This window comes from Neofelis nebulosa, chromosome 1 (assembly GCF_028018385.1).
Source record: "Neofelis nebulosa isolate mNeoNeb1 chromosome 1, mNeoNeb1.pri, whole genome shotgun sequence".
Lineage (NCBI taxonomy): Eukaryota > Metazoa > Chordata > Mammalia > Carnivora > Felidae > Neofelis > Neofelis nebulosa.
This window is the reverse complement of record NC_080782.1, coordinates 118980139-119006706: the sequence shown is the minus strand read 5'-3', so window position 1 is coordinate 119006706 and position 26568 is coordinate 118980139. Positions and strand designations below refer to the sequence as shown.

General features: G+C 39.2%; 1 protein-coding gene across 9 annotated transcripts in view; it reads right to left on the bottom strand.

The window, feature by feature from the left end:
• The window catches only part of PRELID2 (PRELI domain containing 2), a 189657-nt gene that overhangs the window by 145677 nt on the left and 17412 nt on the right, over positions 1-26568 (bottom strand). For all 9 annotated transcript variants that reach the window (XR_009262729.1, XM_058732857.1, XM_058732851.1 and 6 more), the window contains 2 exons: positions 25197-25357; positions 9955-10060 (listed from right to left, as the gene is read on the bottom strand). Coding sequence is in view for 8 of the 9 variants with exons in the window: in XM_058732857.1 (XP_058588840.1) it covers positions 9955-10060; positions 25197-25357 (267 nt within the window). In the remaining variant the exon portion in view is untranslated. The remainder of the gene's footprint in view (positions 1-9954; positions 10061-25196; positions 25358-26568) is intronic.

Genomic DNA, 26568 nt, shown 5'->3' with positions numbered 1-26568 from the left:
CCATCACATGAGGTCGGTGTGGTAGGCAGGTCTCACATTGCTCCCAGTGATCCCTGCCTCTTGGTATTTATGCCCTTGTGTATACCCTTCCCTTGACTGCAGGCTACATCTCGTGACCTGCTCCTAATGAACGCAATACAAAAATAGATGTCACTTCTATGATCGGGTAACAAAAACCATGGCTTTTGCTTTGCTAGCACTCTCCTGCCCCTTCTCTTGCTTGCTGCCATGTTGTGAGAGCCCCGTATGTCGAGGAACCCAGGGAGGCTGGCAGAATCCTACCAGCCAGGAGGCTCCCTACCAGGGAGGCATGGCAGCAACCATGTGAATATACCTGAAACTGAATTTTCCCCCTAGAGCCTTCTGATGAGATCCCAGCCCCAGCCGAGACACTGACTACATCCTTGTGGGACCCTGAATCAGAGGATCCAACTAAGGCATGCCCAGACTCCTGACCCGTAGAAATTGAGACACAGTAAATGTGTGCTGTAAGCTGTGGAGTGCTGGGGTAATCTGTTATACAGCCATAGGTAACTAATACAGTTTGCAAAAATGGTGCAACCAAACAGTAACCAGGTTTTTCAAATGCCCATTTGGACTACATATACAGTGTCTCAGAGTGTGTATGTATGTGTGTGTGTGTGTTGTGTACAGTGGCTGTGTGTTTGGAGATATATACACACACACATTTGTATATACCAATATATACACAAGAATACTATCTTCTGTCGCAGAGAATTATCTTCCACTATTAAAATGGATTTTTATAAACACCCTAAGGAAACAGCATGTTCAGATATCTTTAGCTATAGCATGTGTAGGCCAGACCTTCTCTAAAGCGATGTTCAAACTGTTTGACTTGCCCACATTGTTTCAGTGACAAATATTTCACACGCTGTTGAATTCAGTCTCTCTCTGCTTCAGCCTCCCAATCAACACAGGAATAATCATGGGACTAATAATGGGGCCTTGCCAGGAGAGTGGCTAAGATAACACATTATTTTATTACACACTGAAAATGTATTTCACAAACCTAAAAAAAAACAAAAAACCTCTATGCGAGTGCATAATGAGAGCTCTGCATGTCCACAGCATTTATGGTCGTCTCCAAGTGGGAAGACAACTGGGCTAAAAAAAGAACACTTGCATGACAAGAGCGTTACCACCCATTTTGTCTCCTAAGCCTCTCCCAGAAGAGTAAAATGTGAAATCTGCAAGAACCACGTGGGAGTTCACCAAAAAGTTCTTTCGGTTTTTGCTTGGAATTTTAGGGGTTGGGGGCCAGAGGACTGGTGATTGTTTTAATTTGGAGAGACGGAGATAGTGATACTCAGGGCAGTAGGAACCATGTTTTCTCAATGGGAACCCTAACAACACAAGGTGACATTTTGTTTTGGGGAGTAAAAAATATCTTACACTTTTTATGTATAAAGCAATAGCATAATACAGTCTACAAAGAGATAATCAGTATAGCCATGGTATTAGTATTGCATGGGGAGGGGGACAAATAGAAAAAAAGAAGTCTTAAAAGAGTCACTGGGAGTGGGTGGGTGATAATGAAGAAAAGGTTGAAAACCAAGACTCTTGCAAAGTCTCCCTTTCCAGAATTGGAGAGCACCTGCAGAGTCATACCTGCCCCACAGAATAGCCTGATCTCTGTCCTGTTTCCTTCTCTTAAGATCCCTGAGGTGGGGCTTGACTGGCCTGGGCCCCTCTCAGCTCTGCTTCAGTCACTGGCCATTTCCCTAGGCTGCAGAAATATGTACGAAGCCTTGCATGTGTCTCAGACTTCCCCCAAACCCTATTTTCCTTCAGATCTTTCTGTTTCCTTGATATGTTTTTTGAATGTGCTTGCTTACCTCAAGGCAAATTAACATATGTACTTGCTATCCAGGACGCTTGTCCTTGGCACTTTTCAACACTGTTCAACACCTCCAACTTTTCAACGCTTCCAACCCATCCAACCCATCATGGATCAAAACTGTCCACCAGAACATGAGATTACAGCAGACAGACAGAGATGAAGGCAGAGTCAGGAGACAACTGAGTGGCTCTTGGACTGAGGAAAGCACCATATGGCACACTCACTAGTGTCACCAGCCAAGAGTAGAGTATATATAGCACCACTCTTCTGGGCAGACGTGAAAAAAATACACAGTAATAGTACAGTCCATTGCTGCCATGGAAAAAGAGAGAGAGCTATCTCAAAAACAAACTTTTAAGCAGTTCCTCAAAAATTTAAACATAGAATTACCATACAACCCAGAAAAAGAATTGAGAGCAGAGACTTGAACAGATATTTATATACCCATATTCATGGCCGCATTATTCACAATGGCCAAAAGGTGGAAGACAACAGGCGTGCACTGATGGATGAATAAACAAGATGTGGTATACATACTCAATGGAATACTACCCAGCTACAACATTGATAAACCCTGCAACCATTATGTTAAGTGAAATAAGCCAGACAGAAAAACACAAATATGGTACAATTCCACTTCCATGAAGTACCTAAAGTAGTCAAATTCAGAGACAAAAAATAAAATGGTGGTTGCCAGGAACTAGGAGGAGAGAGGAATGGGGAGTTACTATTTAATGGCTGCAGAATTATTACTTAGGAAGATGAAAAAGTTCTGGAATTGGATGGTACTGATGGTTGTACAACGCTGAATGCACTTAATGATGTCAGACTGTAGACTTACATGTAGTTAAAATGGTAAATTTTAGGTAACATATACTTTGCTACAATAAAAAGGTTTTAATGTAGTTTTTAATCCTGGGGGGGGGGGAATCAGGAGATCTTTTCTGTAGGTCTACCTCTACCTTCTTGAGTCACGATTTTGGCGAGTCAAATAACATCTTAAAAACTCATGCTTCAGGGGCGCCTGGGTGGCGCAGTCGGTTAAGCGTCCGACTTCAGCCAGGTCACGATCTCGCGGTCCGTGAGTTCGAGCCCCGCGTCAGGCTCTGGGCTGATGGCTCGGAGCCTGGAGCCTGTTTCCGATTCTGTGTCTCCCTCTCTCTCTGCCCCTCCCCCGTTCATGCTCTGTCTCTCTCTGTCCCAAAAATAAATTTAAAAAAAATGTTAAAAAAAAAAAATTAAAAAAAAAAAAAACTCATGCTTCCTTTTCTGTAACACCCTGCTTGCCAAACTTGCAGACCAACACGTGTACTCAAGAGCCTCTTCTCTGTTGTGCCCCCAAGAGTCTGAGCCAGCAAGTCTTGTGTGCAGCACTTGAATCTGGATTTGATCAGCAGCTCAGGAAGGGAAGGACTTTTCATTCTGAGAATCCATAATTCCCTGACCTTTCCAACTGATGGATGACATTTTCCACTGCATCTTTTCTATGTTGCCAGCCAAACCATTCCCAACATCATCTTCACGTGTACCTTTTCTTGAGGTATAACTGGCATACATTATATTAGTCTCAGGTGTACCACATAATGATTCAGTATTTGGATATATTGTGAAATGATTACCACAGTAAGTCTATTTAACATCAGCACCACACATAGTTGCAGAATTCATTTTTCTTGTGATGGGAACTTTTAAGATTTACTCTCTTAGTAACTTGCAAATGTGCAATACAGTAGTAGTAACTACAGTCACCATGCTGTACTTCATATCGCCACATCTTTATTTTATAACTGCCTTTGGCAACCACTAATTTATTCTCTGTATCTATGAACCTGGCTTTTGTTTTTGTTTTAGATTCTACAGATTAGTGAGCTCGTATGTATTTGTATTTCTCTGACTTATTTTCCTTACCATGATACCCTCAAGATCTAACCATGGTGTTAACAAATGGCAAAATTTCATTCTTTTTTATGGCTGAGTGACATTTCTGTGTGTGTGTGTGTGTGTGTGTGTGTGTGTGTGTGTGTGTGCACGCGCGCGCACGCCACATCTTTTACATCTTTTTTATCTGTTCATCCATCAGTGGATATTTAGGTCATTTCCATATCTTGCCTAATGTAAACAATGCATTATTTACGTGGGGGTACACCTATCTTTTTGAATTAGTGTTCTCATTTTCCTTGGATAAATACCCAGAAGTGGAATTGCTGGATCATATGGTGGTTCTATTTTTAATTTTTTAAGGAACCTCCATACTGTTTCCCATAGAGGCTGCACCAACTTACATGCCCTTTTTTTCCATGAGGGTTCCTTTTTTTCCACATTCTCACCAACACTTATTATTTCTTGTTTATTGATACAAGTCATTCTAACAGGTGTGAAGTGGTATCTCATTGTGATTTTGATTTATATTTCCCTGATGATTTGTGATGTTCAACATTTTCTCGTGCATCTGTTAGCCATCTATATGTATTCTTTGGAAAAATGTCTATTCAATTCCTCTGCCCATTTTATTGAACATTTGTTTGGGTTTTTGTTGCTATTTTGTTTTGTGTATGATATAATAAAGTGGTCCAGTTTCATTCTTTTGCATGCAGTTGTCCAGTATTCCCAACACTATTTGTTGAAGAGACTGTCTTCACGGTTTCTCTGTTGTAAATTAGTTGACCATATATACATGGGTTTATTTCTGGGCTCTCTATTCTTCCCCTTTGGTCTGTGTCTGTTTTTAGGCAATACCATAATGTTTTGATGACTACAGCTTTGTAATATAGTTTGAAATCAGGGAGCACATGCCTTCAGCTCCTTTCTCAAGAAGAAAGGCTATTTGGGGTCTTCTCTGATACCATAGAGATTTTAGGGCTGTTTATTCTATTTCTGTGAAAAATGCCACTGAAATTTTCTTTTGTAATATAAAGATATTTTCAAAACAAATAGCACAAAAACAAATCCATAGTCCATATTAAAACAGAAAAAAAGGATGTATCATTATAGTAAAAATGGCAGAAACACCAGCTAAACACACCCTCAAACCTGCATGGAAGTCCCGAATTTAGGCCAGGTGGAATCTGGATAAAACCAGAGGCTGGCAGCTCTGAACAGAGCCATTCAAGACCTTTTCAACAACCAACATCATGGCCCCTCGTCCCTCTAGTCCATGCCAAGTCCTTCCACGGCAACTGAGTTCCGTGCTTCTGCATTCCTCCATCCTTACTGTAAACCCCACAACTCCTTGCTCTGGCTCTATCGAGCACACCACATCCGGCCCCACACAAGTGGCTGCTTGAGGGCAGAGTGAGTGGATGTGGCAGTGTGGTATTCATTAACAGTACACTCTGGAGTCAGAGAGGTTTGGGTTCAAATCCCAAGTTCACCACCCACTAATTCTGTCACCTTGAGAAAACTGTTTTGTCATTTGGGACCTCAGTTTCCCCGTGAATGAAAGAGGAAGAAGAGTTCCTATGTCATAGACTTGTTTAGAAAAGTAATTAAAGTAATGTGTGCCATGCGTAGGGCATGGCATCAAGTAAGCTCTTGTAAGTACCAGTTGTTATTTGAAAATCCTTCCCAACAATGATCACAGTGCTGAGCACTGACCACCACATGGGGTTCAATAATTCTCACCATCAGCAGATGTTTATTCATTGACTGTCAGGCCTTCCACCCTGAGCTAGAATCTGTGAAGTAAAGCTGTATAAGGCACAGCCTCCACTCTTATGAATTGTTTCATCCCTGCTTGTGTCTCCAGCACCTTGCCCAATGCCTGGCACACAGGTGATACTCAAACTGTTTGTGGAACTACACTTCTGAGTTTAAAATCTATTGGGTGTTCATATGGGTTTGGAAAACAAACAAACATGCAACCATAAAAACAAAGTATGAAAAGAAGTATGTGAGTAGGTTTGTTTTTTAATTCTTGAAAACAAAAATAACACCTTACATATATTTGACCTGTGTTCTTCAATCTACTGAAAGCTTTCAAACATAGTTTTCATACCTATGTTCGGGAATGCATTAAAGTTTCCATCTTGTTGACAAGTACATACAGGATCAGGGGAATAAAGTGATTTGTGCCACATTACAGAGATGAGCTTTAGTGGGCTATAAGTTCAGAACAGCTTCTATTTCAAAAGCATAGCTCTTGACTTGGCTATCAGGGGGCAATCTCCATTCTCCTGCCCACATACTTCCATTCTCAGAGAAAAGGGAAGTCCGAGCAGTATATGAAAAGTCAGCATTTGTGTTAGAAGGGCCCCCAAATTGTATGTCACCTCAAAGTAGTGAAAGGAGGAGAGAAAAATAATTGCACAAGCCACCAGAGGCACAGAAATACAAGTGACCTCACCTCGGGGGTTCATATCTAGGGCCAGCTTTTAATTTACAAACACAAAGATACTTAATTTGCGAGTGTCTCATTTTGCTTTTTCTAGAAAAAAATAGATATCAGATCCCACCTTTACCATCACTAAACAGTCTCAAGAATAAAGTCCTAAATAAACTCACCTAAAACACTCTCAGGATGACTTCCACAGAAGCCATTTATTCAGGCTCAACTGTGAAGGTTTATCAGGAAGTCAGGCTGATACCAGAAAACATCCCCACTTGGCTAAAAGGTAAAAGACCATTTAGCACAAGTGGCTTCTAAGATTGAAAAGCTAACTCATTAAGCCTTTTAAAAAAAAAAAAAAAAGAGGAAAGCCAGAAAAGGCAAAACCTCAAAGGAAAAATATATTCTTACTTCTGAGCAAAAGCAAGAATACGCAGGAATTACTTGGGTTTCTCACTTTAAAAATTTAAAGTCACTTCAGGTGCCTCGTGGTTCAGCTGGTTAAGCATGTGACTCTACATTTCAGCTTGGGTCATAATCTCACGGTTCTTGAGTTCAAACCCTGCATCGGGCTTTGAGCTGGAAGTGTGGAGCTTGCTTGGGATTCTCTCTCTCTGTCTCTCTCTCTTTCTGTCTCTACCCCTGCCCAGGTCTCTTTCAAAGTAAATAAATAAACTTAAAAAATTTAAATCCACTTGATGATTTCCAGATAATACTCATCAGAAACCAAATGAGATATAGCTGTGCATTCTATCTCCTTTCTACCCATTTCCACATGAATGTAGGACTGCTGCCCAAGCTATGATGGGTTGAGGGGAATTGGAATTAAGATTCATAAAACCCCCTCTCTCCCATCAAGAACATACAATCTACTGTGATATCACGCCAGAAACCCTTGGGAGTATTTACCCATCCCACCACCCTTTTCCCTGGGACATGACTTCCCACCCAATCCAGTCACGACCTGGGATGAGCCATATTCGTAAAACCTGACGTCTACCCTCCTGGCTACGCTTGACCTATGAAATGCCCACAGGAGTCCCTTCCAAAGAATTTGAAAATGAATGAAATAAGCAGACAGTCTCTTGGTTGGCCAAAACTCTATACAAGATGTACACCTGGACTGTAGAGGCCCACATGATAAGAAAGAGAATACAACAGATGCATACTCTTATAGACAAGTGCTGAAGAAGGAATAGTATCTGGGTTCCTGGCATCTCTCAGTCCCAGGGCAGACCATTCTGAAGCCTGCCTGCCTCACGGCCCTTGTACCCTTACAATGAATGAGCTAGCCTAAAGTAGTTTCTATTATTTATAACCAAAGAGTCCTAATAACTACAGAGAAAGTAAGACTACCACACAAATGCATCTGATACACAGCAAAGGTGCTGAGTGGGCAAACCATCTGCTTTGTTTATCTGAAAAATCTTGCAGAGTAAAGTGGCAAGGGGTAAGACTTGTAAAACATGGGGATGTGAGTTCAGACTCCACCTTTTGCTCTCCTTATGACCTTGAGTAAATCCATTTAAAAGCCCATGCTTACCACAGAGCCTAGCAAAAAGCAGGTGCTCCACATATACGTGTAAGAAAAAGGCAGACAAGCAGCCACCCACATATTAGGTGCACTTAACTCTTCCAAGACATTTCTCATCGATAAAATGGGACTAATAATGTTCACTTTACGCATCACACAGGATCAGAATATCCACAACCACTGTATGGTTAAAAGTCATTACAAGGTTCAGATTGATGGACAGGTCGAACATAAACCCATCTGAATTAATCAAAGACTATTTATTTATCTAAAGCAGGGGTTGGCAAACTATATAGCCCACAGGCCAGATCCAGTCCACCACCAGTGTTTGTGTGATCCACAAGAATGGTTTTCACAAATGAACATTTGCAATTTGATGGTAGGGAACACTAACTCTGAATCACAATTTAGCCAAATGTTATATTCTCCCACAAAATGGAATCCCATTTTTCTGATCAGAAGAACTATATTACAAAAAAATTCAACTATTATTATATTTTTAATTTTGTAAATAAAAAAAAATTGTGGAAACTTGTTTCTCTCTTGCTATAAAGCCCCAACATAATATCTCCAGTTTGCTTCTTGGCCCACAAAGCCTAATGTATTTACTATCTGGTTCTTTACAGAAAATTTTTCTCAATCTTGATCAAAAGAGTGTATGATACTCAGGGATATGGCAATTAAATTATTTCTGTCATCAGACCCATTAATTTCATGGTGCAATTTTGCACAACATGTGGGTTTTTACACAGGCATACTTTGCAATATAGCAGAAAAACTTCCAATCATGTGTGAGTGAGTAAGGTCATATCAGACCTTCTAGAAGCCCAGCTATCCACTTCAAGCCCAGCTTCAACAGGCTGGGCCAGTCTGGATATGTGCATTTCTGAGACAGGAATACACCATTAATCTTGACAGTATGTTTATGGAGTACAGTACAGTATCAAACACTCGTTCATCATCCTTAGCCTCCCAGACTAACACATCATGGTCCAGGCTCATTCTTGAACCTAGATCTGCAAAGCGAGAACAAAGGTTTGTTTTACAGATAATCCTGAGCCACAACAATATTCCTTCAGACCAGCCATTAAACCTATTATTCTACAAGACAAAACAAGGTAACATATGCATAGCATATGTCCTGAGTAAATCCAGGAAGTAAGTGATTATGCCCCTTATCACAATAACAACAACAACAATTTAAAAGTACAATATTATATATAAAACAAGTTAATAAAAATTAAATAATAATTTCTCAATACTTCAGAACACCTGTAATAAGCATATCATAATGCATAAGGAATAGACTTTACCCTAAAGACGTTTTGAAAATAATGCTGTGAAGGCAAGAAAATGAGACATATAAATTTCTCTATATAAGACAGATTAAAAATAGAATAGCTCTATTTATTTATTTTATTTTATTTTTACATTTATTCATTTTTGAGAGACAGAGAGAGACAGTGCACAACCAGGGGAGAGGCAGAGAGAGAGGGAGACACAGAATCCGAAGCAGGCTCCAGGCTCCCAGCTATCAGCACAGAACCCAACGCGGGGCTTGAACTCACAAACCACAAGATCATGACATGAGCCAAAGTCAGATGCACAACCAACTGAGCCACCCAGGTGCCCCAAGAATAGCTCTATTTAAAACAGGGTATCAACCTTAGACTCTAAGGTGGTCTCTAAATCACCTTCATGGAACCCTAAACTCCCACAGAATTTGAAAAACACAAGAAGTGACAACCAGGAACTCAAGGTCTCTGTATCTTCTTCATCCATAATAACAGAACAACAAAAATAGCTACTTCAAAGGTTTGTATTAAATAATAAATAAAAATTCTTTTTACAGTGAGTAGTTCATAATAAGTGCTCAATAAATCCTAGCTATTATCTTTTTCACTAAATGGGTGTCATCATACTGAATATACTGAAAATGTAATTACTCATTCTGATTATATCTCTTAGTTCTCCATATTATTACATATTCTTTACTGGCATAGTTTTAATTTAATGGGTCACAAATGGCATTGAAGTTTTACTTGGATTTGGATGTATGCAATAATTAGCAAAGATACTTATTTTTGCATCTATTTGTTTATTTTTTATTTGTTTGTTTATAAACTGTATTTTTTTCTCATCGTGTCTGCTCAGGAGCCTTATTCAATAACCCAACGGGAATCTTCATGATTTCTTAAAATAAATATTGGTTCAAAGTAAAAACAATCTTACCCTCTGGGCTCCCTGTCTTAAGAATGTGCTGGCAAAAGTCTCCAAAATGCAGTTGAGAAAGCCAGCCCCTGTAATTGAAATTCTGCCTCTCTGAATGAACTCTGTCCTGTAAAAAAAAAAAAAAAAAATCATTGATGTCATTCTACATTTGGATATTTAAACTATAGAGATTTCCCAAAGCATTACCATTTAACGTCAACACAAAACAATATCCATAATAATTCAATAACTGCCTGTTACAACAAAAGTTTTGTTAAAAAGAGATTTACAGTTTATATAAGCAATTGTTTTATTCAAGTTAAGAATATTTCATGTTGCTAAAAGAAAAATTTTAATTTTCTCATCACACACAAAAATAATTGTGTGAGAGGTGATGGGTGTGTATTATGGTAATCATTTTGCAATACATACATATATAAAATTATGTTGTACACCTTACACTATGTTATATGCCAATTAAGCCAAGAGAAAAAAGAAAATATATATAGCTTCATTATTCTAAGTGTAACTACTGCAGAATATAGGATGTCTAGTCATAGCTAAGACTACATAATCCCATGTAAAATTGTGATAGTCAGGAGATCTGTACTCTATCTTTAAAATGTTGTTCTTCTTGGGGAGCCTGGGTGGCTCAGTCAGTTAAGCATCCGACTTCAGTTCTGGTCATGATCTCATGGCTTGTGAGTTCAAGCCCCACATTGGGCTCTGTGCTGACAGCTCAAAGCCTGGAGCCTGCTTTTGACTCTGTCTCCCTATCTCTCTGCTCCTCCCCTGTTCATGCTCTGTCTCTCCCTCTCTCTCAGAAATAAATACACATTTAAAAAAAATATTTTAATACATAAATAAAATGTTGTTCTTGACTCACAATAAACTTAACTAATTCCAATTAAAATATATGTATATATTATTATGAATATATATATATTCATTCCATGCGGCAAAATGGCCTTTTAAAATTGAGTCTGAGATAATTATCAGATGTAGGACTTTGGTTAGATTACTAAGACTCTCTTAACTCAGTTTCTCATATGTAAAAACGGGAATATTCATAGTATCTTCCATTCACAACTATCTTGAGAAGTAAATATGAACTGTTCCTCAGACACAATAAGCCTTCATTAAATTTTGCCACTATTACTACAGAGGGAGGGAGACAGACGGTAGACACAGAGACTAGAAAGTTAGAAGCCTGGGATGACTTCTTTAAGCCTTGATTGGAGGGGAGGGGGGCTGAGATAAGGTGTGCCACTCTGCTATTTAGAGTTCTACCAATATTAAATTATCTCTATTTCATAAAACAGAGAACACTTGAGAGTGACATCAGAAAGATGGCAGAATTACCCCCAGGCCCTCACTCCCCCAAGGATGTTCCACCTTACCAATCTATGGACCAACTTGCCTTTGGGAGAACACTAGAACTAGTTAAGAGTTTGCAGGTGAGTACAAAGTCAAGAAGAGCCACAAATCAAAGTTATCATAACTCTTATTAGACCTTCTGTCTAATTCTCTAGTAGCGGTAGCCCCTACATGCAAATCGTGCATTCAGTAAAAAGAAGCCTTCAGATTCCTCTCTCTCTCTCTCTCCCCCCCTCCCTCCACACACACACACACACACACACACACACACACACACACACACACACACACACAGCTATCCTAGCCAATGTGACATAAACAGTCTAGGCAAATAGTCTGTCTAGGCAAAGCAGCCTCTACCTCTTAGATTTAAGCCTATTTAAAATGATTTGTTCATGTAAAACTACATCCTAGTGACACTAATCTTTCCTGTCTTTATTCTAGATTAGTCAGAGTAGAATTTTACAGTGATTTTAATATTTAAAAATGAAAAGTTGAGCAGTCTTACACTCTTGGGAGAGATAAACTCTTCAGTCCTCAAGGCAAGTGTAGGTGAGGGATTAATAAAAGTCTCTCTTACATCATATTCTAACCAGTATTTCTTTCTGCTACTTTTGGGAGATGGAAGTGTGCAGAAAAGCACTCTCATGGTTTGCCCACATATCAAAGAATAACAGGGCAGTAAAGCAGGGTCATGCCCTACCATCACTGAAATGAGAGTTTATCCTAGTATATTTTAAGACTGCCAGAGAAGGAAATGTTGCACTTTCCCTCAATAATTCATTGACAAAGCACATCAGACATTTTCTTCCTACTACACATAGCTAACCTAAATCCCTCATGCTAGATAAGCATTCTTTAAAGCTCCTGTGCAAAACACAGCAGGTTATACAACAATATACAGATTAATTTCAGCTCTTTAAAAAGAAGAAGCAGAAGGAGAAAGAAAAAAAGATGGACGAATAGAAAGATGAATGGACAGAGCTGAAATATGAAAAGAATCTCTGGACATTAGAATCATGGGTGTTATCTCCTTATGTTCTTTTTACTAATTCTCTATAATATATATTACTTGGCAATCACGCAAATAGTAAGGACTTGAAAATCATTTATATATAAACAAAAAGTTATTCTTTTAAAGGCTCTGTGCTCCCAAGAACCATTCTCAGCAAAAGTACATGCTAACTTCTGACTTACCATTCACTTAAAATCTCATTAAGTCACCTCCTTGGCTTTCCCTTTCCAACACTATATAACCTCTGGTTTTTGTGCCTTTTGTTCTAAGATTTTCTACTGCCCCCAAACTTGTAGTGTTTGTTTCACTCAAGAGACATAAAGATGATTCAAGTTTTCCTACATCTATCTTTTATCTCTGTTATGTCTAAAGAAAGGATTGCATCACACGATGCTATATATCCGGGGTCACTTTCACTCTTCAAAAACCATATACTAGAGTGTATTATGTATCAGACACTATATTATCTTCTGAGGTTGTTATTTTTTAATTTTTTAATGTTTATTTTATTTTTTGAGAGACAGAGTGTGAGCGGGGGAGGGGCAGAGAGTGAGAGAGACACAGAATCCGAAGCAGGTTCCAGGCTTTGAGCTGTCATTACAGAGCCCAACACGGGGCTGAAACCCACAAACCATGAGATCAAGACCTGAGCCCAAGTTGGATGCTTAACCGACTGAGCCACCCAGGCGTCCCTGAGGTTGTTACTCTTAAAACATTTTCTGTCTTTTATATGTGAGGAAATTGTGTAAAGAGAAGATAAATAACTTGTTCAAGATCATATAGCTTGGTTGCATGTAGATTCAGTATCCATTGCTTCAAAACCCCAGGCCTGCTCCTACATCCGTTAAAGACACCATCATCCTCCTAGTCCATGATATTAGAGGCCTCAGCGACTTGGAAGTAAACTCCCTTTCTAATCAACCCAAGCATTTAATCAGTCACCAGACTGTACTTATTTTTCTTCTAACGTCTCTCAACAGTCCGTGTCATTCTCTCCCCTGCTACTGGGAATGCCAGGGGTTAGCATAGCAATTTTCTCTTTCCAGGACAACTGCCTCTCAGGGGGATCCCTGTCTCCAGTGTGGACTCTCTATAATCCACACTGCCCAAAGCCAGTTTCCTAAACACATGCTGATCTAGTCACTGACTGTTCACTAAGTCACAGACAATAAACCCTGCATGCTCAGTTGAGATTCATCCATATTATTGCATGTAGCTGTCGTTTGTTCATTTTCATGGCTGCATAGTGTTCCGCTGTTTGAAAATACTCGCAATTATTTGTCCATTCTACTGAAGATGAACATTTTATAATGCATCCAGGTACATATGTACACAAGTGCCTCTAGACTACCTAACAGCTGAATTTCTGGGTCTGTCTTTACTAGATGATGTCAACGGTTTTTCTAGATAGTTGTATTTGTACATTTTTTATTGCCTCAATGGCAACTTCAATGGCTAGCCCTGGTGGAAAATCAATAGCGCATTAGGAACAAAAGCACGGACAGAAGGAAAGTGGGTGCAGAAGAGAAGGAAGCAAAAAAAAATGGGCCAATTTATAGTTCATCTCAATACTTTTGTCAGGGAAATTGAATCAAGTATCTCAAGATTTCTACCTGCTGACATCTGTAAGGGGCAGCCCTCACCTGGCTAAGAGATAAGACACCACAGTATCTGGAAAATTATGTTAAAAGAGGAGGCTCACTCACTCACGCAGTGCCTGTATCCAGGCCACATCTATTGCTTTGTCCACAGGCAGGCGTAAGTCAACACAGAAGACAATGGAATCATGACAGGGAAAGAACACCTCAAACTTAGGAACACCTTTGTGAAAGTGAATGGCGGTGTGTACAATCAGTCTCCTACTTTTAGGTCATTTAAAAATGTGTTTCCTTCTGGATTTGGGAAAATTAAAAAGAAAAGCTCAGAGGAAATATGGATAAATTAATTCCCAGAGCACGCAGCCACCAGCTCTGAGTCCTCAAAATGGCAGTTTCCGGGAAAGCGAAAGCTCTTAATGAGATCCTGTCCTTGAGTTATTGACTGGTTAGGTATGGCAAATCTTGCCTAATTGTTTTCATGATGGGATTTAATTAAAGTGTCTTGGAGGGGGAAAAAAAGTTCCCACAGATATTCCTGTTGTGATGACATCTCAGTTCTAATCATGGTGATTTTGGAATTCTCCTGTAACCACAGAGGGGTAGCCCAAAAGAAAGGCAGGGTGTGCAGGTCAGGTTGCCTGCTCTTGCCCCTGCTAAGCCCCTGGGTCTAGCAGTCACACAGAGAATACATGAAATCTACCAAGCCAGAACACGTAGTCTGCCCCACCCCATCTGACCAAGCCCATTTATGACATAATGCTTCTGCAGAGAACCCATTCAATTTACAGAGATCTCAAGTACTAAGCAGTTGTCAGCCTTCTCACACACACACACACACACACACACACACACACAGAAAAAGACAACAGAGATTAAGGGTGGAGCTCCTGAAGTCAGATTACCTGGATTCACATCTCATCTCTAACCTGCCTAATAGGCAAGTCCCTGATGCTCTGTGATGTGCAGTCTCCTCAGTAAAATGGGATTAATGACACCTATGACGCAGGTTGTTCCAAAGGTGAATAAGGTCTTATGTGTCAAGCACTCGAGGTGATATGGGTAACCATTCAATAAATGTTAGTTAATAATACTAATCCCACTACTATGACTACTCCTACAACTACTAATGCCATTTAATACTACCATCATTATTATTACCATTTACACAAAGACAAAAACAGTGTCTGAGAAGTTAAATGCTCACAGCACAAATTCCAGGTATGGTCAATCCCCAAACCTTCGTACCTCATTAACTTCTAGGTGACACTCAATCACCCTAAACCACTTGGAAATGAATCTCTCCCTCCCATTCTGGCATCCAAAGCCCTTCAGGCTCCAGAGCCCTCTCTTCTCACCAACCTCCTCCCCACCCTGCTATCACACATCACACATACACTCTGCACACCAGCCATGTGAAACCAAACAGCCCACTAGCCTCTCTAACCCCCACTCCTAGAGCCCCCCACCCCGCCAAGCTGCTCTAACGCCTCCTGGGAATGGGTTATTAGCAACAGTCCTCATTATTAACAGTGAGCTGCAGCAGGGAATACTATAATGCTAAGGAATAATCAAATGGTGGAATCTCAGGAGCCCGATAGCCTAGTGGAGGTACTTATTTTAGGTCAGGGAGGCTCACTCTCTTAAAGCAGTGTTTAAGAATTGATAACCAATTATAATAGGTTACACTTGTTAATAGCCTACTGTGGTAAAGCACTGTATTAAGTCCTTTATATACACACATTTCAGTTAATTCTCACAACAATCTTATGAGGTAATACAACCCCATATTACAGATAAAAAAAAAAAAACTGAGGTCCAAAGATGCAAATTTGTAAAGTCTCATAAAAATAAGTGACAGAACCACTATTTAAATCCACACGGTTAACCTCAGATCCCCTATCCCCACAATCCTACTACCTAGAAAAATGTCTATTCAGTGCAAGCTTACTGGCATCCTGAGTGGTGGGCAAAGTTTCAAAATCTGTAACAGTTTGTGAACCTGTCCAATCAGAGTCTTATCTTGGGATATCAGGCCTCCCAGTGCATCCCATTTGGTGCTGACTTCAAGGACACATCAGTCGCACCATGCTCACCTCTCAGAAGGGCTACCCACTTAGTTAAATGATCTGACGTCACTGGTTTTGAAGTTCTCAAACATTTAAAACAAGGAACCCTGAATTTTCGTTTTGCACTGGGCCTTGCAAATTGCGTAGCCATTCTTTTTTTTTTTTTTTTGCGTAGCCATTCTTGATCCCAATTCCAAAGTAGGTCTATACAACACTGCCAACTGCCATGCCCTTGGGGAGTTTTCTGAGATGCTTAGAAATGCATGCTTCAGCTTAGCAATACCTAACCTAATAAATGCCTCAAACACATACAAACCCTTAGACTCATATATCTACTTCTAAAAATATGTCCTAAGCAAATAATCTTAGTTGAGGGCTTAGAGCAGCCTATAAAGATATTCCTCACATCATTATTTATAAGAGCAAATAACGAGAAATAATGCAAATGCCCAGCACAGACATTTAATGAAACACACTAGAATAATTTTATCCAACGAATACATCTAAACAACCATAGAAAGTCATTTTAAAATGACACATTTAATAAGGAAAGACAGTCCCAAATGTAATGTTAAATGAATGTAAAAGTCAGAATACTATGTACAATAGGATTCCATGTTTGCAAAAGTGATTTTTCTGCAGAATGAGTAAATAAACTGTAGCAACTACAGTATGCTACCCAACACTGGGAAAAAAAGTACTGATACACCCGGATGAGGCTCCCAGACACAAGATTTAGCAAAAGAAAACTGATACAACAGAGTATGGAGTCCATTCCACACGAAGACCAACAACAGGCAGCATTAAGCTATAAGGATGGAGGTCAGAATACTGGCTCCCTTTGGAGCCGCCAACTACTAGAAAAGCACACACCTGAAGAGGGCATGAACATAATCTGTTTTTTCTTACATGTATTTTGCAACTGTCCTACAATGAGCAGGAAATACGTGTAGAAAACAAACAAGAAAGATTATTTTAACGTATGATAATAAAGGACACCTGGAGAAAGACTCACCCAAACTAGACCTGTATGAGGGGCCAGGTTTTGCTACCTTCAGACAAGAGTCTGTTGAGTCATCCTAGAGCAGAGGGATATTACCCCATAAATTATCCCCTAAATTCCTCCCAATTCTCCAACCCTCTTGAGGTCAGGCACATAGAATGGAGCTGCCTCGACCTCCTGCACAGAAAAGGTCTCAAAATATAGCTGTTTAAATGCAGACCAGGAAACTGACCTCAGCCTGGCTTTTTTATTCTCCATCTCCTTGCCTAGCTACCACTATTACCCTTGATTGGAAAGACAACAACCAAGCTCCCAGGTGTCAGTTCTCAACCCGATGTAGGAGGCACATCCTGAGACCAAGCAGATGGGCATCAGATTCCTGGTGTGCTGTCTTAAGACCTTTAGGTTGTTCTGCCGGATATGCATGCATGTGATAAAATACTGTCATTTTTAATACTCAACCTATTTATTTACTACAGATTTAAGTGCTGCAAGAAAGAAAATCTAATCAGCACCTCTGACCCAAAACAGGAAACAATGCAACACAATTTTGACACTAATCAGAGTCACTGAAGTCTCCCTTCTTCCTCCCTTCCTTCCACTAACAACACCTTCCTTGCATAAATTCAAGAAGGCCCTCAACTGAATTTTGTTGAACTTTCCAAGAGGGTGTTTCTGGTAAAAAGTGTTTACCTGTTTGCTGAAGGGCCAGATTATCAACTGGTCATGCTATACAACACTGACAGGTTTCAGCAGTATGTTTGCAGGATACTGACTAATTACCAGGGGCTCCCAAATCTAAGTGCACAACAGATTCACCTGAAGAACTTAAGAACCATTGATTCCCAAGAGACAGCCCCAGGCCTACACAACTAGAGCCAACACAATGAATCTACATGTTTAACCTTCCCCCTGAATCCTGCACTGATACACAGCCCAAACCAAAGGGCAAGGAGGATGAGAATAAAAAGTCAAAAGGCACCGACTAAGGTATTTCAAAAGTTCTTACTCATAAATGGCATTGGATGCTCTCCCTAGCCCAACATCCTTGTTTCCGATTCAATCATCACCTCTATTTCAATAAATCAGCTTAGTCTGCTTTTCAAAGTTAGTACCTTTAAGGGGCCCCCTCCCTTTGAAAACAGCATTTACTCACCATTAGTTCCAACAACTTTCATTGTCTACTGCCTTATACCCTCCAAGTATAGAGCATTCTCCTTTATTGTCTTATTAAATCTTCACATTATGAGGGAGTTCAGGCCAGCTTTGTCCCTTTTCCCAAAGTCAAACTGTATATATAAGTGATCAAGCAGCAAAAATCAGAAGCAAGGTCTCCTATTAACAGTTCAAGATTTCCTCTACATTGAATCCCTACCAAATCATATTGGACGTTCCCACTTTGCATTTGCCCCTCCTGACAATTCCATCCCTTTTCACTTCCCTCATCCCCATTTCAGCCCATAAGAAGCAAGACCTGCCATTCAGTGAACAAATAACACAGAGCACTGTCTGCAAGCAGCTGAGCACTGACCTACAGTGTCCTCAGGATTCTAGTATACACAGGATGGGGAGGGTATCCTCAGTATACACCAGGATAGGGAGGCAGAGAAGACTCCAACTATGTAAACACAAATATAAAAAGCACATGAGTACCTTTTCCAGGGCAGTGTTACTGAGCCAAAAATCAGATTCCTGCCCAGATGTCATATTTACACAGAAAAGGCCCTGTTGCTCAGTTTCTGTAACTGGCAGTGCATTCTGGTAATTGTCTGATCACCCACTGGTGCCCTGGAAATTAAGGCCAATATGAGCATAGGGAGTCATGTTTTGGGATGAATACGGTGGTATTTATCCAGGCTATTTGATAACTATACCCTCAAGCCCTTTACTGTTAGGAATGGAGTTTAGAAATAATTCCTAAGTAAAGTTAACAAAGCCAGAATATTTTAATACTTCAGTGAAAGCAAGTTTGAAGGCCAACCAAAAAGGCTGGTGCCCAACACACAGAAATCACCAAACTGTCAAATCTGCTACTAGGAAAAAAAAAAAAAAAGCAAGGAAAAAATGGATACACACACACACACACACACACACACACACACACACACACAAAATGCCCAACAATCAAGCCCCTCAAAACATGCAACTTACACTATTTGTGATTCACCAGATGAACACTCAAGACTTCAGATGTTCTAACGCAGAAATTGAAAATAAAAAGTACAAAATATTTTACATCTTATTAGAATGAAGAATATTCATGTGTGTAACTTCAATTATAATGAAAATTTTATGAACTAAAAACAGCTGCTCATCCCATTTATTTAATCTGGGTGTAAAGTCTGATTTGGGCATTTTTGTTCCTTTTACTACATTCCAGGAAGAACTTCTTTGATATTTCATAAATGTGTGTTGGATATATCCAATGTTATTAGCCCACACTCTCCTAGACTGCCCATTTTAAATCTCAGAAATAAGGTTTATATTGTAAGCATCAGTGAATAAGCAAAAGCTAGATGGGTAAAGATACGGGCCACTAACATACTCAAGCTGAGCATGAGAGAATGGTCTGGTTCATCTAAAGCAAAAACAAACCCAGCTTGGCAACATCATCAACAGAGTGAGTCTCCACTGATGATAAGAACTAATACCTTGTTTCAAGATAACAAAAAAGTTATGACTTACCCCCGAACTCATAAAGAGCAAAGCCCAAGAAAATACTTTTACAAGGTAACTGTCTTTTTAGAATTGCTTGGATAAAGTAAATGTCCATCATTAAAGCCAAATGAAATGTGTATCCATTACATTTCCACATAGTACTGTAAAAATCAATTAGAAGGTAAAGAATCAGAAACTACTGAATAGATATATTTTTGAAAATAGGACCAAACACAAAATAGTAAGAAATTAATAAGTTTATCTTGAAATGTAAGGTTTATGCAAGTGGAAAGCATGCCTCTCCCAGTGAGGAGCTCACAGCGCCAGAGCTGGTGTGCTTGAAGAAACGTGAAATCACAATGTAGCTCTTGCCCAAGAAGGTGCTACAAACTGCAGAGACATCAGCGGGAAGCCAAAACTGGATCTATCTGAGGAAACATTGATCAAGCCTTCTTGATCTTAAAAAAAAAAATTGAAAAAAAAAATTGCCCATATTTCATTTTCTGGGTATAGTGGCTAGCCATTCTTCTCACATTCCATGGCAAAGAATGGGAAAGAAAGTAATAATGTGTCCTTCTTTCTTTGATGTCCCCCCCAAGACTACCCACTCATTTAGAATGTCTGCCTAAAATGCCTTGCTTAAATCCATGTCAAGAGCTAAGAAAACAAGTATCCTAGAGTCTAGATCACAACTATCATCACATCATCTCCTGCTCAGAAACCTTCATGTGGCTGCTGGTTACTGAATGGACAAGATCCCTCCTGCATAACCTGGGATCCAAAGCACTCTACAGTTTGATATAAATCAATCCTTTATAAACATCCATATTCCTACCTCCCCACTTTGCTTGAGGTGGGATCCATGATACCTGGACTCACACCTTGGTGGCAACTTACTTTCATCGTGGGTAAGTTCTTTAACCTGAGCTTTAAAACACTGCAGGGGAAGGATCTAGCTTTGACTTTGACACAGTAGGTATCAATAAAGATTGGCCTACTGTCTCAAAAATGTAAAAGAGAGTGTTTGAGACAGGACAAGAACATAACAAAGCAAAGAAAGAAGAAAAAAGTGTAATTGGTCAAGCTTTTTTATGTAGCAATCTGATAATATGTATCAAAATATAACATTTGGCCCAGAAATCCAATTTTGCTCTATCTACCTTAAAAGGTTATTGAATAAGTACAGAAACAGGTAATTATAGGGACTTCATCACAGCATTATTTGTAACAACAAAAATACTGAGAAACAATCTAAATGCCAATGAGGGGGCTGGCTAGGTGGCTGAGTCAGTTAAGCATCAGAGTCTTGATTTCAGCTCAGGTCGTGATCTCATGGTTTGTGGGATCAAGCTCCACAGCAGGCTCTGCACCAAAAGCACAGAGACTGCTTGAAATTCTCTCTCTCTCCATCTCTTCAAAATAAATAACTTAAAAATAAATAAATAAATAAATAAATAAATAAATAAATAAATAAATAAAATGCCAATTAGGAGTGAACCAAAAAAATTATGTAAGCAAACACTATTGTTAGGTAATAAAACTTTTTTCCCCAAAACTGTTTAGTATTTTTAACAAGATGTACGTATCCCATTTTCTAGGATCAGAGCATTTAAAAATAATTTTTAAAAAAGACACAAAGGAAAGAAGTCCTGAAGAATGTTTTCCTTGGATTCTTGGAGCCAATTATCAGTTTATGAATCATTGATAAAGGTTCAGATCAGAGTAGCCAATAGCCTGGATATTTGAGAAAATAGAGGCTAAAACAAGACGGATGAAAGACTTTTGTTTTCTACATAAAATCAGACAATTCTGTCCTTTTACTACTCCCATGAACAAAAAAACAAAAAACAAAAAAACTCCTCTATTCTCTGGCCACAGCTTTCATACTTAATCCCAAACATCTATGTTTATGTGAAGCTCTTGCCTTGGGGAAGGCTGAGGAAAACAAACTATGGGGTAGTTCCAGGCAAACCCACCCCAGATGCTAATAAGATGTGGCATTCACACTCATTCAGTGTGGGGCTGGAGGATTTCAGAATTATCACTCAAGGACCAAAATTATGAGGAATGGTAATGATTTGCACAAGTGATGGGGCTGCAGAATGGATGTGAGATTTGGGAGTTCTAGTTATTTGAACTTGAGAGTCTTACTATTTCCATTAAAATGACAAGTGAACAAAAACTTCAAATCATACAGAATAACAAAAAACAGTAAATTATCCTCTGAAATCAGAGCTCACAGCAATAATCACTATTAACACCTGGTGCGTGTTATATTTTGCTTTTGTTTTTAAACCTATCTCAAAGAAATCATTTCTCACCCATTATTGACAAAACAAATTTTAAAGGTATGTTAACTTTTGGCTATAGGGAAATGACCTCTCACCATAAACTTCACCCTTTTAAAGTGTACAACTCATTGTTTTTGGTTTATTCAAAGTCATGCAACCCATCAACCATCAACACTAGTTCTGGAATATTCACATCACCCCAAAAAGAAACTCCATACCCATTAGTAGTCACTGCCCACTCTTTTCCTCGTTGCCCATGGCAACCATTAATCTATTTTCCATCCTTGTGGATTTACCAATTCTGAAAATTTCAAATAAAATGACTCCTACGATATGTAGCCTTTTGTAACTGGCTTCTTCCACTTAGCATAATGTTTTCAGGCTTCACCCAAGTTATAGCATGGGTCAGAATTTCTTTCATTTTTATGGCTGAATAATATTCCATGTATAAGTATACCACAATTGGTTATATATTCATCAAGTGATGGACATTTGGTTTCCACATTCTGCCTATTATGAATAACGGTGCTAGAAACACTCCTGTATAAGTTTTTGTGTTTTCACAAAACACGTATGTTTTCAATATTGTACAGAATTGCTGGGTCAAGTGGTAACTCTGTTTCTTTTCTGAGGCACTGAAAAACTGGTTTCCATAACAGCTGTACCACTCACATCCCTATCAGTGCTGTGTGGGGTTCGGCTTTCTCCCCACCCTTTCCAACACTTGTCACCATGTATCTTCTTTATTACAGCCATCCTAGCCATCAAGCCACACTTGAAGTGGTATCTCATTGTGATTTTGATTTGCACTTCTGGATGAATAACGTTGTTGAGCATCTTTTGATGCACCTGTTGACCATCAACCTACGTTTCTGGAGGAGTATCTACTCAAACTTTTTGCCCATGTTTTAGTTAGACTTTTTTAAGATTCAAGTATAATTAACATACAGTGTTAGATTAGTTTCAGGTGTACAATATGATTCAACAATTCTATATGTTACTCAGTGCTCATCACAATAAGTATACACTCTCATGTATTATGGATATATATATTACCAGATATATGGTTTACAAGTATCTTCTCCCATTCTCTGGAGTGTCTTTTGACCTTCTTGACAGTCCTTTCAAGCACAAAAGTTTTTAATTTTGATGTCAATTTCACCTATTTTGTCTTTTGTTGCTTGGACTGTGGGGTCACATCTAAGAGATCACTACCTAATCCAAGATCATAAACATTTTTGCCTATGTTTTCTCCTAAAAGTTTTATAGCCTTAACTCTCATTTAGGTCTTTGATCCATTTTGAATTAACTTTGTATTTTTTGTGAGACAGAAATCCAACTTAATGCTTTCATTTGTGGATATCCAGTTGTGACAGCACCAATTTTTGAGGAGAATATTCTTTCCTCATGGAATAGTCTTGGCATATAGCTTTTTAAAATCCTCCTTAAAGGTTCTATAGCTTGATGGTGGTCCTGGTTCCACAACTGTGTCAAAACTCTTTGAGATGTACATTTAGAACAATAAAATTATTGTATGTAAATAACACACTCAATAAACCTAACAACTTTCACATATAGGACAAATAAGGGATCACATACTTCACAAATACTATACTATCTATAATAAAGACAAACTGGAAACCATCTGAACCTCTATCAAAAAAAATATTTAAACAGATGTAGAACAATCACAGGATTGAATACCATGCAACAGTACAATGGAATAAGCTAGGTTTTATATATATTAAATGGATAAAGTTCTGTTAAGCAAAAAAGATTAGTGTACAATGGCTGACACGGAATGAAAGCAACTATGCAAAAAAAGACATACAAAACCAGGCTATACAGGCTCTGTGAATATACATGTAGTACCTAATGGTATCTCTTAAAAGTCTGGAAGAATACTTAGTACACTGATAACACTCGCTGCCTCTGGAGAGAGCAAACAGGCCCCAAGACTGAACAGGGTGATCAGAAAGGAGTTGACAAAAATGAAGTATTGGGACCTCATCAAAATAAAAAGCTTCTGCACAGCGAAGGAAACAATCAGCAAAACTAAAAGGCAATCGACAGAATGGGAGAAGATATTTGCAAATGACATATCAGATAAAGGGTTAGTATCCAAAATCTATAAAGAATTTATCAAACTCAACACCCAAAAAACAAATCATCTAGTGAAGAAATGGGCAAAAGACATGAATAGACACTTCTCCAAAGAAGACATCCAGATGGCCAAATGACATGTGAAAAAGTGCTCAACATCACTCATCATCTGGGAAACACAAATCAAAACCACAATGAGGTACCACCTGACACCTGTCAGAATGGCTCACATTAACAACTCAGGCAACAACAGATGTTGGCAAGGATGCGGAGAAAGAGAATCTCTTTTGCACTGCTGGTGGGAATGCAAGCTGGTGCAACCACTCTAGAAAACAGTATGGAGGTTCCTCAAAAAGTTAAAAATAAAACTACCCCATGACCCAGCAAATGCACTACTAGGCATTTATCCAAGGGATACAGTGTACTGTTTTGAAGGGACACATGCACCCCCATGTTTATAACAACACTATCAACAACAGCCAAAGTATGGAAAGAGCCCAAATGTCCATGATGGATGAATGGTTAAAGATGTGATATATATATATACACACACAATGGAGTATTACTCAGCAATCAAAAAGAATGAAATCTTGCCATTTGCAACTATGTGGATGGAACTAAAGGGTATTATGCTAAGCAAAATTAGTCAGAGAAAGACAAATATCATATGGCTTTACTCCTATGAGGACTTGAAGATACAAAACAGATGAACATAAGGGAAGGGAAGCAAAAATAAAAACATGGACGGGGACAAAACATAAGAGACTTTTAAATATAGAGAACAAACAGAGGGTTAATGGAGGGGTTGTGGGAGGGGGGATGGCTAATGGGTAAAGGGCTTAAGGAATATTCTCCTGAAATCATTGTTGCACCATGTGCTAATTGGAAGTAAATTATAAAAAATAAATTATAGAGGGAAAAAAAAGGCAAGGAGTTGAATGCTGCTATTTTCCCCCATAGAGAAATCTACTTAGTAACTACTTGTGTGGTTACAGATTAATAATGTGTAACTTATGTAGTTGTAAACAGAGGTTGTAAGTATGCAATCAAAACTTTTTAATGTATGAGCTCATATGTGCATCCCTGCACCCAACACACACACACACACACACACACACACACACACACACACACACACACAGGGGGTCTTACCAGTTTGGATTTTCCACACTTTCCCGGAAGACAGACTCTTCCTTCATGGATGCATACTGTGTCCATGTAAGACAGTGACTCCGTATAGCCATGTTTCTTTCCTGAGGATTGAGCCACGATTCCTCTTCCAACTGGATACTAGGTACCTTTAAAATGCTCACCTGTCCAACAGAGAGTGGGTGGCTTTCTCAAATGAGGAAGGCTACAGAAGGAGGGAGTCCAGAGTTGCTTTTAGTCTTGGATAATTAAGAGGACAAGTGATCCTGATATACAAATGATGGCTCACCAATGGCTGTGACTTCTGAATAATCAAACATACCATGACCTTACTAAATGCTGGTGAGGACATGCAAATGACCCAGGATTTATGCGAGCTGTATAGTCTCTGGCCTGATTTCCCTAACTGCTAAACACTAAGCAAATTATCAGCCTCCTTCGTGTCTCCTCCAGGGCTGGTTATGGCCTTCTTAAATTGATGGACACTAATTGGGCCCACTTATGGGCTCACATGCAAGACAATATCAGATAAAATATTTTCTTCATTTTAAACTCTGTCCAATACCTTGAAATGTATGTTTTCTGAGGTGGAGGAGACATGGGAAACTACAAAGGCAGCACTGTACAAGTCAGAGGTGTCCTTAAATTATTTAAGAATTGAGATACAAGACAAAGTTGAATGTCTTTTTAAATAATAGATTCAAAGGGTGTATATAGGGCAAAGGCAGGGTATAAACCCCGCAGAAAAAGCCAGTCATAATTTGTTGTATTCACTGCAACACATTTTAGCATCTGGAAAATAAAGTTCTTTTTTACTGTCGTATCAGCCTTCTTTCCTCCAAAGAATATGACAGAATCTTAATCCAGGATAAGGAAGTGATAGAAGCCATCACTCTTTCTAACACAGCAAACAAGCACAGCAATATCATCTGCAAGCTAACTGGCTTCTACATCACCAAAGGAATCACTTCTGGGTAGAAATAATGATCTGAGACATTTTAAGAAGTGCACATCAAGATGTTCTCCTCTTGGGGCGCCTGGGTGGCTTGGTCGGTTAAGCGTCCGACTTCGGCTCAGGTCATGATCTCGCGGTCCGTGAGTTCGAGCCCAGCATCGGGCTCTGTGCTGACAGCTCAGAGCCTGGAGCCTGTTTCAGATTCTGTGTTTCCCTCTCTCTCTGCCCCTCCCCTGTTCATGCTCTGTCTCTCTCTGTGTCAAAAATAAATAAACATTAAAAAAAAAAAAAAATGTTCTCCTGTTATTTCCTAATGACTCAAAAAGGACTCTTGTCAATAATCCCTCCATGATTCAAGCAATGTTATTAAAAATTCCCGCTTACCTTTGCCAACAATCACCAGAGTGCTTAAGGATTTCA